The sequence below is a fragment of the Oncorhynchus masou genome, chromosome 24 (genome assembly GCF_036934945.1).
Source record: "Oncorhynchus masou masou isolate Uvic2021 chromosome 24, UVic_Omas_1.1, whole genome shotgun sequence".
Classification (NCBI taxonomy): domain Eukaryota; kingdom Metazoa; phylum Chordata; class Actinopteri; order Salmoniformes; family Salmonidae; genus Oncorhynchus; species Oncorhynchus masou.
This window is the reverse complement of record NC_088235.1, coordinates 113,503,543-113,521,927: the sequence shown is the minus strand read 5'-3', so window position 1 is coordinate 113,521,927 and position 18,385 is coordinate 113,503,543. Positions and strand designations below refer to the sequence as shown.

General features: G+C 45.7%; 1 protein-coding gene across 2 annotated transcripts in view; it reads right to left on the bottom strand.

Annotated features, from left to right (window-relative positions):
* Positions 1-18,385, bottom strand: part of sned1 (sushi, nidogen and EGF-like domains 1) — a 138,530-nt gene that overhangs the window by 24,731 nt on the left and 95,414 nt on the right. The window contains exons 16-23 of one of the 2 annotated variants that reach the window (XM_064936189.1): positions 14,799-14,972; positions 7,945-8,058; positions 4,777-4,890; positions 4,263-4,379; positions 4,007-4,101; positions 2,248-2,458; positions 1,759-1,942; positions 1,049-1,161 (exon numbers count right to left, since the gene is read on the bottom strand). In XM_064936189.1, the coding sequence (XP_064792261.1) occupies positions 1,049-1,161; positions 1,759-1,942; positions 2,248-2,458; positions 4,007-4,101; positions 4,263-4,379; positions 4,777-4,890; positions 7,945-8,058; positions 14,799-14,972 (1,122 nt within the window). The remainder of the gene's footprint in view (positions 1-1,048; positions 1,162-1,758; positions 1,943-2,247; positions 2,459-4,006; positions 4,102-4,262; positions 4,380-4,776; positions 4,891-7,944; positions 8,059-14,798; positions 14,973-18,385) is intronic. The other variant, XM_064936190.1, reaches the window with a different exon arrangement.

Sequence of the window (18,385 nt, the reverse complement as noted above, 5' to 3'; positions counted from 1 at the left end):
CTGACAGTTGATCCTGATCCTGACAGTTGTTCCTGATCGTGACAGTTGATCCTGATCGTGACAGTTGATCCTGATCGTGACAGTTGATCCTGATCGTGACAGTTGATCCTGATCGTGACAGTTGATTCTGATCTTGACCGTTGATCCTGATCCTGTCTGTTGATCGTGCTCCTGACAGTTGATCGTGACAGTTGATCCTGATCCTGACAGTTTATCCTGATCCTGACAGTTGATCGTGACCCCAACAGTTGATCCTGATCGTGACAGTTGATCCTGATCGTGACAGTTGATTCTGATCTTGACAGTTGATCCTGATCTTGACAGTTAATCCTGATCCTGACAGTTGATCCTGATCCTGACAGTTGATCCTGACAGTTGATCCTGATCGTGACAGTTGATCCTGATCGTGACAGTTGATTCTGATCTTGACAGTTGATCCTGATCTTGACAGTTAATCCTGATCTTGACAGTTGATCCTGATCGTGACAGTTGATCCTGATCGTGACAGTTGATCCTGATCTTGACAGTTGATCCTGATCTTGACAGTTAATCCTGATCTTGACAGTTGATCCTGATCGTGACAGTTGATCCTGATCCTGACAGTTAATCCTGATCCTGACAGTTAATCCTGATCCTGACAGTTGATCCTGATCTTGACAGTTGATCCTGATCTTGACAGTTGATCCTGATCGTGACAGTTGATCCTGATCCTGACAGTTAATCCTGATCCTGACAGTTGATCCTGATCCTGACAGTTGATCCTGATCCTGACATTTGATCCCGACAGTTGATCCTGATCACATTTTCTAATTGGAGTGGCCATCTTTAAGTGTCTTGTCTCAGGTTAATGAATCTCTCTGCACGGTGGACAAGACTATCCATGTTAGGATGGGGAAGTTTCCAGATGCTTAACGAATTCCTGAAGTTCATTGAGTTTCTGCTTCTGCATTGCTCTTGGCTGGTTATCTGTAAATTGTTGATTGTTAAAAAAGGGCTTTTTAAAATACATGTTTGGATTGATTAATGTATGAGACATGTGATGACATACTGGTCCAGACTTGCAGCGGTCCAGCAGAGTGACTGGTGGAGGGCGACTCGTCTGGTCTGATACCACTCTGAGTTAGAACATCCACTGTGTACATCTGACCAGGGAGCAGAGAGCTGGAGGGGAGAAACACAGAAACGCACAGATAGAAATCCCAGTCAAAAAACAACAACAATTCTGCTCTGGTCTATGGATGTTTATCAGCGTTGGCTTCACAACGCCATCTACTGGATGAAATGTATATTGCAGTGCAGACAGTGCCCAAGAACAGCGGCTCCCAACAAGGGGTATCCTGGGGGTATTGGGCCTACCCACAGGGCATACTGGAGAAGATTCATGAGACCATAGGTTAACTTGTAAAATGCACATGAGGGGTTACTTCCGGGCAGAGCAAAATTCAATTGGTTGTACAGTAACTAAAAAAGGTTGAGAACCAATGCCATAGAAAGTGATATTAAGTGATAGTGATACAGTGGCACCCAGTGGACATAATCAGTATTGCAGGATGTAAGTCAGTGGTTTTTCACCTTTTTGTTTGGTCACTACCTCCAAATACATCATGCTCTGCCCAGACTACCTCTTCATGGGCATTAGACCAGTAGGCCTATAATCTCACGAGTCTTTCCAAGTACCCCTGTGGATAGACTAAGTACTTTGAGAATCACTCAAATCTACTGCCAAACTAGTGACAATAATGTTGAATGGAGCAGAACCTGAAGGCATATTCCATTGTGCTGGTGTTGAGCAGAGCGGTGGCAACTCCACTACCGTCCCAGGAGACCAGGGAAAGGCGCACCTGGCTGACGGTAGCATGACGAGCAGCCTGAACCAGCCACCTCAGCCATACCTGGGAGGACGATACGTTGACTACCTGCAGCTGGTCCACCCGCCGTGGCCCTGACACACCGGTCAGTGTACCCACACGTACACACACACACACGTACACACACGTACACACACACACACACACACACACACACACACACACACACACACACACACACACACACACACACACACACAGAGAGAGATACACAGGTCAGTTACTGCACTCACAGGTCAGTTAATGCACACACACACACACACACACACACACACACACACACACACACACACACACACACACACACACACACACACACACACACACACACACACACACACACATCGTCACTGTACTGAAGCATTCACAGTCCACTCACGGGTGCGTATGAGAGCAATGGCTGGCTGGCTGACATCGTTGCTGTTGGTGTTTCGTTTCACTGAGAACGTAGAGATGTTGTATAGCATGCCGGGCACCAGGCCCTGCAGCTGATAGGTGGACAGCTTCTTGTCCAGGAAGTCAGTCTTCCTGGTTCCACTGCCACGGCCCGGGAGACCCAGAGGGGCGTAGGTCACAGCGAAGCCACTGACCTATCCATGGGTTGCATGTTTGTTTTTAGGACTGAAGCAGAGATTTCTACACAGTCTCAATATGTGCTCATGAACATTTCGTCTGAAGTGCTAATGCACTTACTGTGGCTTGAAAACATAATTACAAGTTTCAAATATCGCCAGTAGAGGCCTCTGTCTCCACTATCTAAGATTGAGGGGAGAGCACCGACATTTTAGCTAGCTAACGTTAGCATTGCTTGCTATTTCTGAAAAACGTTGGTAGCTCACGAGAACATTGCCATCGCTCTAAAGAAAAACTTGACGACAACACAATGATAACAACGTTATTTTCTACTAAATTTGTCTACTTTAACAATATCATGATATTTCCAGGCCACTATAGTCTAATTACGATGAAACAGTCATTAGCCCCGATTTCAGAAAGACGTCAATATGCTGCAGCATCTGTAGCATGGTGATGCAGTAACTATGGCAACGACGCGACGGAGTGACGGAGGTGCAACACCCATGAACAAGTGTTCAAGGTTTCAGGGTGCTTCCTTGATGGCACCCTATTCCCTATATAGTGCACTACTTCTGACCAGAGCCCTATTCCCTATATAGTGCACTACTTTAGACCAGAGGCCTATTCCCTATATAGTGCACTACTTTAGACCAGAGGCCTATTCCCTATATAGTGCACTACTTCTGACAAGAGCCCTATTCCCTATATAGTGCACTACTTTAGACCAGAGGCCTATTCCCTATATAGTGCACTACTTCTGACCAGAGCCCTATTCCCTATATAGTGCACTACTTTAGACCAGAGGCCTATTCCCTATATAGTGCACTACTTCTGACCAGAGCCCTATTCCCTATATAGTGCACTACTTTAGACCAGAGGCCTATTCCCTATATAGTGCACTACTTTAGACCAGAGGCCTATTCCCTATATAGTGCACTACTTCTGACCAGAGCCCTATTCCCTATATAGTGCACTACTTTAGACCAGAGCCCTATTCCCTATATAGTGCACTACTTCTGACCAGAGCTATATTCCCTATATAGTGCACTACTTTAGACCAGAGCCCTATTCCCTATATAGTGCACTACTTCTTACCAGAGCCCTATTCCCTATATAGTGCACGACTTTAGACCAGAGCCCTATTCCCTATATAGTGCACTACTATAGACCAGAGCCCTATTCCCTATGTAGTGCACTACTATAGACCAGAGCCCTATTCCCTATATAGTACACTACTTTAGACCAGAGCCCTAACACCCTATCCCCTATATAGTGCACTACTTTAGACCAGAGCCCTAACACCCTATTCCCTATATAGTGCACTACTCATGACCGGTGCCTTTGAGGGTTATACTACAAATAAGGATCAATGAGTTAGCCAGCTGACGTTGTTGTTGTTGTTGCTAAAGATAAGCACCATGAAATGAGCGATGTTGTAATGAATTGTTTATCAAAGTAATCTGTCTTAACTAATTGATCTAGCTTTGTAATATACCCCTCTGGTGAAAGAGGTCTTCTGACCACAATGGGTTAAATAAAATAAATGTATGAATTAAACTGACCAGGCTCTGAGAGGAGGGGTCCGGCAGGTCCCAGCGCAGCTCCACCTCATCCTCCTCCACCCGTAGTACATGCAGACCAGAGGGAGGCAACAGGTCTGGGAACAGTGATAAAAAAATACCATTGGTTATTTCTACCACAAAGAATAGACTTGGTATTGATTAATTGATACATTTATTGAATTTATGGGTTTCTTGAATGATACACCAATAAAATAATTGATAGTCGATGGGATAGCTGAACGTGATTGACTCTCACCTTTCTCACAGTCCTTGCCTGTGTGACCCACTTTGCAAGTACAGCTGTAGTTCCCTTTCCTGTCGCTCTGGCAGAGGCCTCTGTTCCCACATGGCTGCAGTACACAGGGATTCTCCACTAGGGGGAGTCAGAGACCATCTGTCACCATGATGTGCTATTCTGTTACCACCACCACCACCACAGTAGAAGAGACCGTATCCAAAATCGCACCACAGGAGGTTGGTGGCACCATAATTGGGGAGGACAAGCTCGTGGTAATGGCTGGAGCAGAACAGGTGGAATGGTATCAAATACATCGAACACGTGGTTTCCATGGTTTCCATGGTTTCCATGGTTTCCATGGTTTGACGCCGTTCCATTCACTCCGTCCCAGCCATTATTATGAGCCGTCCTCCCCTCAGCAGCCACCACTGAATGGCACCCTATTTCCTACCCATAGGGCCCTGGTCAAAAGTAGTGCACTATAGAGGGAATAGGGTGCCATTTCAGACTCGACCGGTATAGCTCTACTCACATGACTGACAGCGGTCCCCCAAGAACCCTTCTTTACACACACATAGGTAGTTGTTCCTGGAGCCCCGACACACACCGCCGTTCAAACAGGGGCTGGACTCACATCTGTCCTGCTCTGGAGACACAACACACTCAGAGACAGGAAGGATACAACAGGAATACAGCTGGAGGGATACAGCTGGAATACAGCTGGAGGGATACAACTGGAATACAGCTGGAGGGATACAACTGGAATACAGCTGGAGGGATAAAACTGGAGGGATACAACTGGAATACAGCTGGAGGGATACAACTGGAATACAGCTGGAGGGATAGAACAGGAATACAGCTGGAGGGATATAACTGGAATACAGCTGGAGGGATACAACTGGAATCCAGCTGGAGGGATACAGCTGGAGGGATACAACAGGAATACAACTGGAAAACAGCTGGAGGGATACAGCTGGAATACAGCTGGAGGGATACAACTGGAGGGATACAACTGGAATACAGATGGAGGGATACAGCTGGAGGGGTACAACTGGAAAACAGCTGGAGGGATACAACTGGAATACAGCTGGAGGGATGCAGCTGGAATACAGCTGGAGGGATACAACTGGAATAAGGCTGGAGGGATACAACTGGAATACAGCTGGAGGGATGCAGCTGGAGGGATACAACTGGAATACAACTGGAGGGATACAACTGGAATACAGCTGGAGGGATACAACAGGAATACAGCTGGAGGGATACAACTGGAATACAGCAGGAGGGATACAACTGGAATACAGCTGGAGGGATACAACTGAAATACAGCTGGAGGGATATAACAGGAATACAGCTGGAGGGATACAACTGGAATACAGCTGGAAGGATACAACTGGAATACAGCTGGAGGGATGCAGCTGAAATACAGCTGGAGGGATACAACTGGAATAAGGCTGGATGGATACAACTGGAATACAGCTGGAGGGATGCAGCTGGAGGGATACAACTGGAAAACAGCTGGGTTGATACAGCTGGAGGGATACAACTGAAATACAGCTGGAGGGATACAACTGGAATAAGGCTGGATGGATACAACTGGAATACAGCTGGAGGGATGCAGCTGGAGTGATACAACTGGAATACAGCTGGAGGGATACAACTGAAATACAGCTGGAGGGACACAACAGGAATACAGCTGGAGGGATACAACTGAAATTCAGCTGGAGTGATACAACTGGAGGGATACAGCTGGAGGGATACAACTGGAAGGATTCAACTGGAATACAGCTGGAGGGTTACAACTGGAAGGATACAACTGGAATACAGCTGGAGTGATACAACTGGAGGGATACAACTGGAAGGATACAACTGGAATACAGCTGGAGGGTTACAACTGGAAGGATACAACTGGAATACAGCTGGAGGGATACAACTGGAATACAGCTGGAGGGATTCAACTGGAAGGATACAACTGGAATACAGCTGGAGGGATACAACTGGAATACAGCTGGAGGGATACAGCTGGAGGGATACAACTGGAAAACAGCTGGAGGGATACAACTGAAATACAGCTGGAGGGATACAACTGGAATACAGCTGGAGGGATACAACTGGAATACAGCTGGAGGGATACAACAGGAATACAGCTGGAGGGATACAACAGGAATACAGCTGGAGGGATACAACTGGAATACAGCTGGAGGGATACAGCTGGAGGGATACAACTGGAAAACAGCTGGAGGGATATAACTGGAATACAGCTGGAGGGATACAACTGGAAAACAGCTGGAGGGATACAGCTGGAGGGCTACAACTGGAATACAGCTGGAGGAAAACAGCTGGAGGGATACAACTGGAAAACAGCTGGGTTGATACAGCTGGATGGATACAACTGGAATACATCTGGAGGGATACAACTGTAATACAGCTGGAGGGATACAACTGGAATACAGCTGGAGGGATAAAACTAGAAAACAACTGGAAGGATACAACTGGAATACAGCTGGAGGGATACAACTGGAATACAGCTGGAGGGATACAACAGGAATACAGCTGGAGGGATACAACAGGAATACAGCTGGAGGGATACAACTGGAATACAGCTGGAGGGATACAGCTGGAGGGATACAACTGGAAAACAGCTGGAGGGATATATCTGGAATACAGCTGGAGGGATACAACTGGAAAACAGCTGGAGGGATACAGCTGGAGGGCTACAACTGGAATACAGCTGGAGGAAAACAGCTGGAGGGATACAACTGGAAAACAGCTGGGTTGATACAGCTGGATGGATACAACTGGAATACATCTGGAGGGATACAACTGTAATACAGCTGGAGGGATACAACTGGAATACAGCTGGAGGGATAAAACTAGAAAACAACTGGAGGGATACAACTGGAATACAGATGGAGGGATACAACTGGAATACAGCTGGAGGGATACAACTGGAATACAGCTGGAAGGATATAACTGGAATACAGCTGGAGGGATACAACTGGAATACAGCTGGAGGGATACAACTGGAGGGATACAACAGGAGGGATACAACTGGAATACAGCTGGAGGGATACAGCTGGAGGGATCCAGCTGGAAGGATACAACGGCAATACAGCTGGAGGGATACAACAGGAATACAGCTGGAGGGATACAGCAGGAATACAGCTGGAGGGATACAACAGGAATACAGCTGGAGGGATACAACTGGAATACAGCTGGAGGGATACAACAGGAATACAGCTGGAGGGATACAACAGGAATACAGCTGGAGGGATACAACTGGAATACAGCTGGAGGGATACAGCTGGAGGGATACAACAGGAATACAGCTGGAGGGATACAACAGGAATACAGCTGGAGGGATACAACAGGAATACAGCTGGAGGGATACAACAGGAATACAGCTGGAGGGATACAACAGGAATACAGTTGGAGGGATACAACAGGAATACAGCTGGATGGATACACCTGGAATACAGCTGGAGGGACACAACTGGAATACAGCTGGAGGGATACAACTGGAAGGATACAACTGGAATACAGCTGGAGGGATACAACTGGAATACAGCTGGAGGGATACAACAGGAATACAGCTGGAGGGACACAACTGGAAGGATACAACTGGAATACAGCTGGAGGGATACAACTGGAATACAACTGGAGGGATACATGATACATATCGCCCTTAGAGTGAATGTTGTACCTATTTCACAGTCTTGCCCTCTGAAGCCGTGTTGGCAGTGGCAGTAGTAGGATCCCGGCTGGTCCTCACATGTTCCTCCATGTTTACATGGCCCCGACAGACACTCATCCATATCTGAGAGGAAAACGCGCACACACACACCCACACACACTTATGAACATACACACGTATGCACACCTACGCAAGAATGCGCAGACACACACACAGGGTTGGGTAGGTTACTGTCTAAATGTAATCGGTTACAGCTGCTGGTTAACCTGTCCACTTGTGGATTACTCCATAGTCAGTAATGTAATCTGATTACATTCCTCTTAAGAGGAACTGATTAAAGTTACAGGGTTATTTTTGTAATCTGATTACATTCCTCTTAAGAGGTAACGTAAATGATTAAAGTTACAGGGTTCTTTTTGTAATCAGATTACATTTAACTGATTCCTCCCAGACAGACAGACAGACAGACTTAGCTTTGAGAGATGTAGTCTACCTGCAGTAAACCTGTAGGTATAGAAGCAGTATAGAGGAGAAACCTGTAGGTATAGAAGCAGTATAGAGGAGAAACCTGTAGGTATAGAAGCAGTATAGAGGAGAAACCTGTAGGTATAGAAGCAGTATAGAGGAGAAACCTGTAGGTACAGAAGCAGTATAGAGGAGAAACCTGTAGGTATAGAAGCAGTATAGAGGAGAAACCTGTAGGTATAGAAGCAGTATAGAGGAGAAACCTGTAGGTATAGAAGCAGTATAGAGGAGAAACCTGTAGGTATAGAAGCAGTATAGAGGAGAAACCTGTAGGTACAAAAGCAGTATAGAGGAGAAACCTGTAGGTATAGAAGCAGTATAGAGGAGAAACCTGTAGGTATAGAAGCAGTATAGAGGAGAAACCTGTAGGTATAGAAGCAGTATAGAGGAGAAACCTGTAGGTATAGAAGCAGTATAGAGGTGAAACCTGTAGGGATAGAAGCAGTATAGAGGTGAAACCTGTAGGGATAGAAGCAGTATAGAGGAGAACCCTGTAGGTATAGAAGCAGTATAGAGGAGAAACCTGTAGGTATAGAAGCAGTATAGAGGTGAAACCTGTAGGTATAGAAGCAGTATAGAGGTGAAACCTGTAGGGATAGAAGCAGTATAGAGGAGAAACCTGTAGGTATAGAAGCAGTATAGAGGAGAAACCTGTAGGTATAGAAGCAGTATAGAGGTGAAACCTATAGGTACAGGAGCAATATAGAGGAGAAACCTGTAGGGATAGAAGCAGTATAGAGGAGAAACTTGTAGGTATAGAAGCAGTATAGAGGAGAAACCTGTAGGGATAGAAGCAGTATAGAGGAGAAACCTGTAGGTATAGAAGCAGTATAGAGGAGAAACCTGTAGGTATAGAAGCAGTATAGAGGAGAAACCTGTAGGTATAGAAGCAGTTTAGAGGAGAAACCTATAGGTGCAGAAGTAGTATAGAGGAGAAACCTGTAGGTGCAGAAGTAGTATAGAGGAGAAACCTGTAGGTATAGAAGCAGTATAGAGGAGAAACCTGTAGGTATAGAAGCAGTATAGAGGAGAAACCTGTAGGGATAGAAGCAGTATAGAGGTGAAACCTGTAGGTATAGAAGCAGTATAGAGGAGAAACCTATAGGTATAGAAGCAGTATAGAGGAGAAACCTGTAGGGATAGAAGCAGTATAGAGGAGAAACCTGTAGGTATAGAAGCAGTATAGAGGAGAAACCTGTAGGTATAGAAGCAGTATAGAGGAGAAACCTGTAGGTATAGAAGCAGTATAGAGGAGAAACCTGTAGGTATAGAAGCAGTATAGAGGAGAAACCTGTAGGTATAGAAGCAGTATAGAGGAGAAACCTATAGGTGCAGAAGTAGTATAGAGGAGAAACCTGTAGGTGCAGAAGTAGTATAGAGGAGAAACCTGTAGGTATAGAAGCAGTATAGAGGAGAAACCTGTAGGGATAGAAGCAGTATAGAGGTGAAACCTGTAGGTATAGAAGCAGTATAGAGGAGAAACCTGTAGGTATAGAAGCAGTATAGAGGAGAAACCTGTAGGTATAGAAGCAGTATAGAGGAGAAACCTGTAGGGATAGAAGCAGTATAGAGGAGAAACCTGTAGGTATAGAAACAGTATAGAGGAGAAACCTATAGTTGCAGAAGTAGTATAGAGGAGAAACCTATAGGTGCAGAAGTAGTATAGAGGAGAAACCTGTAGGTGCAGAAGTAGTATAGAGGAGAAACCTGTAGGTATAGAAGCAGTATAGAGGAGAAACCTGTACGTATAGAAGCAGTATAGAGGAGACACCTGTAGGTATAGAAGCAGTATAGAGGAGAAACCTGTAGTTATAGAAGCAGTATAGAGGAGAAACCTGTAGGGATAGAAGCAGTATAGAGGAGAAACCTGTAGGTATAGAAACAGTATAGAGGAGAAACCTATAGGTGCAGAAGTAGTATAGAGGAGAAACCTGTAGGTGCAGAAGTAGTATAGAGGAGAAACCTGTAGGTATAGAAGCAGTATAGAGGAGAAACCTGTAGGTACAGAAGCAGTATAGAGGAGAAACCTGTAGGTATAGAAGCAGTATAGACGAGAAACCTGTAGGTATAGAAGCAGTATAGAGGAGAAACCTGTAGGTATAGAAGCAGTATAGAGGAGAAACCTGTAGGTATAGAAGCAGTATAAAGGAGAAACCTGTAGGTGCAGAAGTAGTATAGAGGAGAAACCTGTAGGTGCAGAAGTAGTATAGAGGAGAAACCTGTAGGTATAGAAGCAGTATAGAGGAGAAACCTGTAGGTGCAGAAGCAGTATACAGCTGAATTATACTTGTCTGACAGCGGTTTCTACTGAAACTACCCTCACCATCCTGTTCCTACATGTTCCTCCGTTCAGACAGGGCGGGGACAAACTTGAATAAAGATTACATAATTAAAGTGGCCTCCGCAACGTCTCTCAGAGGTCAGAACATAGAGATTGTGGAGGAATACATAGTATGTAACTGTTCTGAAAGTTGTATTGTCATTTTGTTCTGTATTTAAACACCACTTTAAATATGTACATGACACTGCAACAAAATTTCCTCATGGGGACACTAAAGTCAGTAAAGTAAACACTCGCTGATCTCTACATAAACAAACAAACATTTGAGAACGCTAAACCAAACAGGCCCGTGTGAGATTAAGAAATTAGTCTCAAATGGAACCCTATTCCCTATATAGTTCACTACTTTTGACCAGAGCCCTATGGAACCCTACTCCCTATATAGTGCACTACTTTAGACCAGAGCCCTATGGCACCCTATTCCCTATATAGTGCACTACTTTAGACCAGAGCCCTATTCCCTATATAGTGCACTACTTTAGATCAGAGCCCTATTCCCTATTTAGTGCACTACTTTTGACCAGGGCCCATTGGACTTTACTAAATCAAAAAAGTAAAAGAATGGAATTAAGAAATATATAAATATTAGGACGAGCAATGTTGGAGTGGCATTGACTAGAATACAGGTGAATAGAATACAGTATATACATATGAGATGATTAAAGCAGTATGTAAACATTATTAATGTGAGTGGTGTTCCATTATTAAAGTGACCAGTGATTCGAGGTCTATGTATATAGGGCAGCAGCCTCTAAGGTGCAGGGTTGTATAACTGGGTGGAAGCCGGCTAGTGATGGCTGTTTAACGGGCTGATGGCCTTGAGATAGAAGCTGTTTTTCAGTCTCTCGGTCCCAGCTTTGAGGCACCTGTACTGACTTTGCCTTCTGAATGATAACGGGGTGAACAGGCCGTGGCTCGGGTGTTTGATGTCCTTGATGATCTTTTTGACCTTCCCTTGACATCGGGTGCTGTTGGTATCCAGGAGGGCAGGAAGTGTTCCCCCAGGGATGCGTACCACCCTGGGGAGAGCCTTGCAGTTGCGGGCGGTGCAGTTGCCGTACCAGGAGGTGATACAGCCCAACAGGATCCTCTCGATGGTTCATCTGTAAAGGTTTGTGAGGGTCTTAGAGACGCTGTTGCTCCTTCTTCGCCACACTGTCTGTGTGGGTGGACCATTTCAGATTGTCAGTGATGTGTACGCCGACGGGATATGGCAGTGTGCAGTGCGATGGCAATTGCATCGTCTGTGGATCTATTGGGGTGATAAGCAAACTGAAGTGGGTTTAGGGTGTCATGTAAGGTAGAGGTGATATGATCCTTAACTAGCCTCTCAAAGCACGATGATGACAGAAGTGAGTGCTACGGGGCGATAGTCATTTTGTTCAGTTACCTTTGCTTTCTTGGGTACAGGAACAATGGTGGACATCTTGAAGCAAGTGGGGACAGCAGACTGGGATAGGGAGAGATTGAATATGTCCGTAAACACTCCAGCCAGCTGGTCTGCCCTTGCTCTGAGGACGCGGCTAGGGATGCCGACTGGGCCGGCAGCCTTGCGATGGTTAACATACTGAAATGTCTTACTCACGTTAGCCACGGAGAACGAGAGCCCACAGTTCTTGGGCGCTTTCCGCTTTGGTGGCACTGTGGTATCCTCAAAACCGGCAAAGAAGGTGTTTAGCTTGTCTGGGAGCAAGACGTCGGTTACTGTGACATGACTGGTTTCCCCTTTGTTATCAGTGATTGTCTGTAGACTCTGTCACATACGTCTCATGGTGCCATTGAATTGTGACTCCACTTTGTCTCTGTACTGATGTTTTGCCTTTTTGATTGCCTTACGGAGGGATTAACTGCACTCTTTGTACTTGGCCATATTCCCAGTCACCTTGTCATGATTAAATTCGGCATTTCGCTTTATCAGTTTTGCGCGAATGCTGCCATCTATCCACGGTTTCTGGTTTGGGTTGGTTTTAATAGTCACCATGAGAACAACATCCCAACAACAGTCACCGGGTCCGTGTAAACGTCAATATTATTCTCAGAGGCTAGCCAGAACATATCCCAATCTGCACGATCAAAACAATCTTGAAGCATGGATTCCGATTGGTCAGACCAGCATTAAATACACCTTAGCATGGGTACTTCCTGTTTGAGTTTCTGCCTATAGGAAGGGAGGAGCAAAATGGAGTCTTAATCTCGAGGGCAGGGGAGGGCCTTGTAGGCGTGTTGAAAAGGCATGTCGAAAAGGTGAGTAGCAGTGATCAAGTGATTTTCCTGAGCGAGTACTACAGTCAATGTGTTGATAGAACTTCGGTAGCATTTTCCTCAAATTGTCTTTGTTAAAATCCGCAGCTACAATAAATGCGGCCTCAGGACATGTTGTTTCCAGTTTGCATAAAGTCCAGTGTTGTTCCTTGAGGGCTGTCGTGGTTTCGGCTTGAGAGGGAATGTACACGACTGTGACTACAACAGAAGAGAATTACCTCGGGAGGTAATACGGTCGGCATTTGATTGTGAGGTATTCTAGTTCGGGTGAATAAAAAGACTTGAGTTTCTGTATGTTATCACAATCACACCATGAGTAGTTAATCATGATACATGGATCCACGCCTTTCTTTTTCCGGAGAGTTCTTTATTCCTGTCTGCGTGATGTACTGAGAACCCAACTGGCTGTATGGACAGGGACAGTATATCCGGAAAGAGCCATGATTCCGTGAAACAGAGTATGTTACAGTCCAAGATGTCTCTCTGGAAGGAGATCCTCGGCCTGAGCTCGTCTACTTTATTATCCAGAGACTGAACATTTGCAAGTAATATACTCAGGAGCAGTGGATGTTGTGCCTGCCTCCTGAGTTGGACTAGAAGTCCACTCTTAAGAACCTCTTCTCCTCTGGCAGTGTCTTGGAGCAGCCTCTGGGATAAGTTCAAATGCCCTTGGGGGTACGAACAAAGGATACGATTCAGGAAAGTCGTATTCCTGGTTGTAATGCTGGTGAGTTACCGTCGCTCTGATATACAAAAGTTATTTCCCGGCTGTATGTAATAACACAAATAAAACGTTCTGTGCTAATAATGTAAGAAATAACACACACAAAAAAAGAAATACTGCAAAGTTGCTTAGGAGCTAGAAGCAGAGCTGCCATGTCTGTCGGTACCATCTATGTATATAAAGTAGTGCACTATATAGGGAATAGGATCTGTTTGGGACACAGATTAGATTTCCCTCTAAAATATGATTGACAGTGAAACTGCCAATGCAATATCTGCCTTTCCCATTCAGCTCTCTGCAGAGACCACCAAGTAACTGTTTATAAGCACCCAAATAAAAAATAAATATATAGATATATTTTTTTACCCCATTTTCTCCCTAATTTCGTGGTATCCAATTGGTAGTTCCAGTCTTGTCTCAATGCAACTCCAGTACGGACTCGGGACAGGCGAAAGTCGAGAGCCGTGCGTCCTCCGAAACACAACCCAACAAAGCCGCACTGCTTCTTGAAACAATGCCCACTTAACCCGGACGCCAGCCGCACCAATGTGTCGAAGGAAACACAGTACACCTGGCGACGTGTCAGCATGCACTGCACCTGGCCAGCCACAGGAGGCGCTGCCGGCCAAACACTCCCCTAACCTGGACGACTTTGGGCCAATTGTGCGCCGCCTCATGGGTCTCCCGGTCGCGGCCGGCTGTGCCAGAGCCTGGACTCAAACCAGGATCTCTAGTGGCCCAGGTAGCACTGCGATGCAGAGCCTTAGACCACTGCGATGCAGAGCCTTAGACCACTGCGATGCAGAGCCTTAGACCACTGCACCAAGCGGGAGGCAGAACCCCCCCCCCCCGAATAGGTACAGTAAAGACTAATGAAGAACCCAGAAGACCACAGACAGACAGACAGACAGACCACTATGTTAGTAGTATTCATGACAGACAGACAGACAGACAGACAGACAGACAGACAGACAGACAGACGTGCCATGTCGTGTGTTACTGCATACAGACCCTGGCAGACAGGTGGTTGGCTCCAGGCTCCCTGCCCCCCACAGATGCTCTGGGTGGCCCTGGGCATGGGGGTGTACCCTGGGTGGCACACGTACAGAGCCATGGAGCCTGGCGACGTAGAGGAGAACTGGAGCTCTGCATGCTTCACCTGCAGGGGGGGACCACAGTCCAGGTCTGGAAGACATAGAAACGTAACGGCACAGTTACAGCACAGTTACAGCAACGACACAGTTACAGCAACGACACAGGTACAGCACCGACACAGTTACAGCAATGACACAGTTACAGCACAGTTACAGCAACGACACAGGTACAGCAACGACACAGGTACAGCAATGACACAGTTACAGCACAGGTACAGCAACGACACAGTTACAGCACAGGTACAGCAACAACACAGGTACAGCAACGACACAGGTACAGCAACGACACAGGTACAGCAACGACACAGTTACAGCAACGACACAGTTACAGCAACGACACAGGTACAGCAATGACACAGTTACAGCAACGACACAGTTACAGCAACAACACAGTTACAGCAACAGCACAGTTACAGTAATGGCACAGTTACAGCACCGACACAGTTACAGCACCGACACAGTTACAGCAATGTCACAGTTACAGCACAGTTACAGCAACGACACAGGTACAGCAACGACACAGTTACAGCACAGGTACAGCAACGACACAGTTACAGCAACGACACAGGTACAGCAACGACACAGTTACAGCAATGACACAGTTACAGCAACGACACAGGTACAGCAACGACACAGTTGCAGCAACGACACAGTTAGAGCAATGTCACAATTACAGCACAGTTACAGCAACGACACAGGTACAGCAACTACACAGGTACAGCAATGACACAGTTACAGCACAGGTACAGCAACGACAGAGGTACAGCAACGACACAGTTACAGCACAGGTACAGCAACGACACAGGTACAGCAACGACACAGGTACAGCAACGACACAGTTACAGCAACAACACAGTTACAGCAACGACACAGTTACAGCACAGTTACAGCAACGACACAGTTACAGCAACGACACAGGTACAGCAACGACACAGTTACAGCAACGACACAGTTACAGCACAGTTACAGCAACGACACAGTTACAGCAACAACACAGGTACAGCAACAACACAGTTACAGCACCGTTACAGCAACGACACAGGACAGCAACGACACAGGTACAGCAACGACACAGGTACAGCAACGACACAGTTACAGCACAGGTACAGCAACAACACAGGTACAGCAACGACACAGGTACAGCAACGACACAGTTACAGCACCGACACAGTTACAGCACCGACACAGTTACAGCAACGACACAGGTACAGCAACGACACAGTTACAGCACCGACACAGTTACAGCACCGACACAGTTACAGCAATGTCACAGTTACAGCACAGTTACAGCAACGACACAGGTACAGCAACGACACAGGCACAGCAATGACACAGTTACAGCACAGGTACAGCAACGACACAGGTACAGCAACGACACAGTTACAGCACAGGTACAGCAACGACACAGGTACAGCAATGACACAGTTACAGCACAGGTACAGCAACGACACAGGTACAGCAACGACACAGTTACAGCACAGGTACAGCAACGACACAGGTACAGCAACGACACAGTTACAGCAACGACACAGTTACAGCAACGACACAGTTACAAAAACGACACAGGTACAGCAACGACACAGGTACAGCAACGACACAGTTACAGCAACGACACAGTTACAGCAACGACACAGTTACAGCAACGACACAGTTACAAAACGACACAGTTACAGCAACGACACAGTTACAACAACGACACAGTTACAACAACGACACAGTTACAACAACGACACAGTTACAGCAACGACACAGTTACAATAACAACACAGTTACAGCAACGATACAGTTACAACAACAACACAATTACAGCACCGACACAGTTACAACAACAACACAGTTACAACAACGACACAGATACAGAAACAGCTACAATAGACACACAGTTACAACACAGTCCACAGCTAACATAGACACACAGTTACACCACAGTCCACAGCTAACATAGACACACTGTTACACCACAGTCCACAGCTAACATAGACACAGTTACAACACAGTCCACAGCTAACATAGACACAGTTACACCACAGTCCACAGCTAACATAGACACAGTTACACCACAGTCCACAGCTAACATAGACACAGTTACAACACAGTCCACAGCTAACATAGACACACAACAACAGCAACAGCAACAACAACAAAGTTACACAGCCACAACATAGAATGAACTCAGAATGAAACAGTGGCAAGGTCAACCCCATGGGGCGGCAGGGTGGCCTAGTGGTTAGAGCATTGGACTAGTAATCGAAAGGTTGCAAGTTCAAATCCCCGAGCTGACAAGGTACAAATCTGTCGTTCTGCCCCTGAACAGGCAGTTAACCCACTATTCCTAGGCAGTTATTGAAAATAAGAATTTGTTCTTAACCTCTTACACTTATGGTGGCGCTATTTCATTTTTGGAAGAAAAACGTTCCCGTTTTAAACAAGATATTTTGTCACAAAAAGATGCTCGACTATGCATATAATTGCTACTGTTCGAAAGAAAACACTCTGACGTGTCCAGAAATACAAATATCTTCTCTGTGCGTGCCCTTTAACGTGAGCTTCAGGCAAAACCAAGATGACTTGGCATCCAGGAAATGACAAGGATTTTTGAGGCTCTGTCTTTCATGATCTCCTTATATGGCTGTGAACGCAAGAGGAATGAGTCTGCCCTTTCTGTCGTTTCCCCAAGGTGTCTGCAGCATTGTGACGTATTTGTAGGCAGATCGTTGGAAGATTGACCATAAGAGACCACATTTACCACGTGTCCGCCCGGTGTCCTGCGCCGAAATTGGTGCGCAAAAGTCACCTGCCAGTATTTTTCCATGGGGCACAGAGAGAGAAGCAAGCTTCCACGAACTGCATGTCAATGAAGAGATATGTGAAAAAACACCTTGAGGATTGATTCCAAACAACGTTTGCCATGTTTCGGTCGATATTATGTAGTTAATCCGGAAAAAGTTTCACGTTGTAGGTGACTGCATTTTCGGTTCGTTTCGGTAGCCAGGCGCAATGTAGAAAACGGAACGATTTCTCCTACACACAGACGCTTTCAGGAAACACTGCGCATTTGGTATGTGGCTGGGAGTCTCCTCATTGAAAACATCAGAAGCTCTTCAAAGGTAAATGATTTTATTTATTTGGTTATCTGGCTTTTGTGAAAATGTTGCGTGCTACATGCTACACAAAATGCTATGCTAGCTTTGCATACTCTTACACAAATTAGTCAATTTCTATGGTTCAAAAGCATATTTTGAAAATCTGAGATGACAGTGTTGTTAAGAAAAGGCTAAGCTTGAGAGCAAACGCATTATTTTAATTTTATTTGCGATTTTCTGAAATCGTTAACGTTGCGTTATGCTAATGAGCCTGAGGCTTAGTCACAATCCCGGATCCGGGATGGGGAGTTTCAAGAGGTTTAACTGACTTGCCTAGTAAAATAAAGGTAAAATAAAAAAA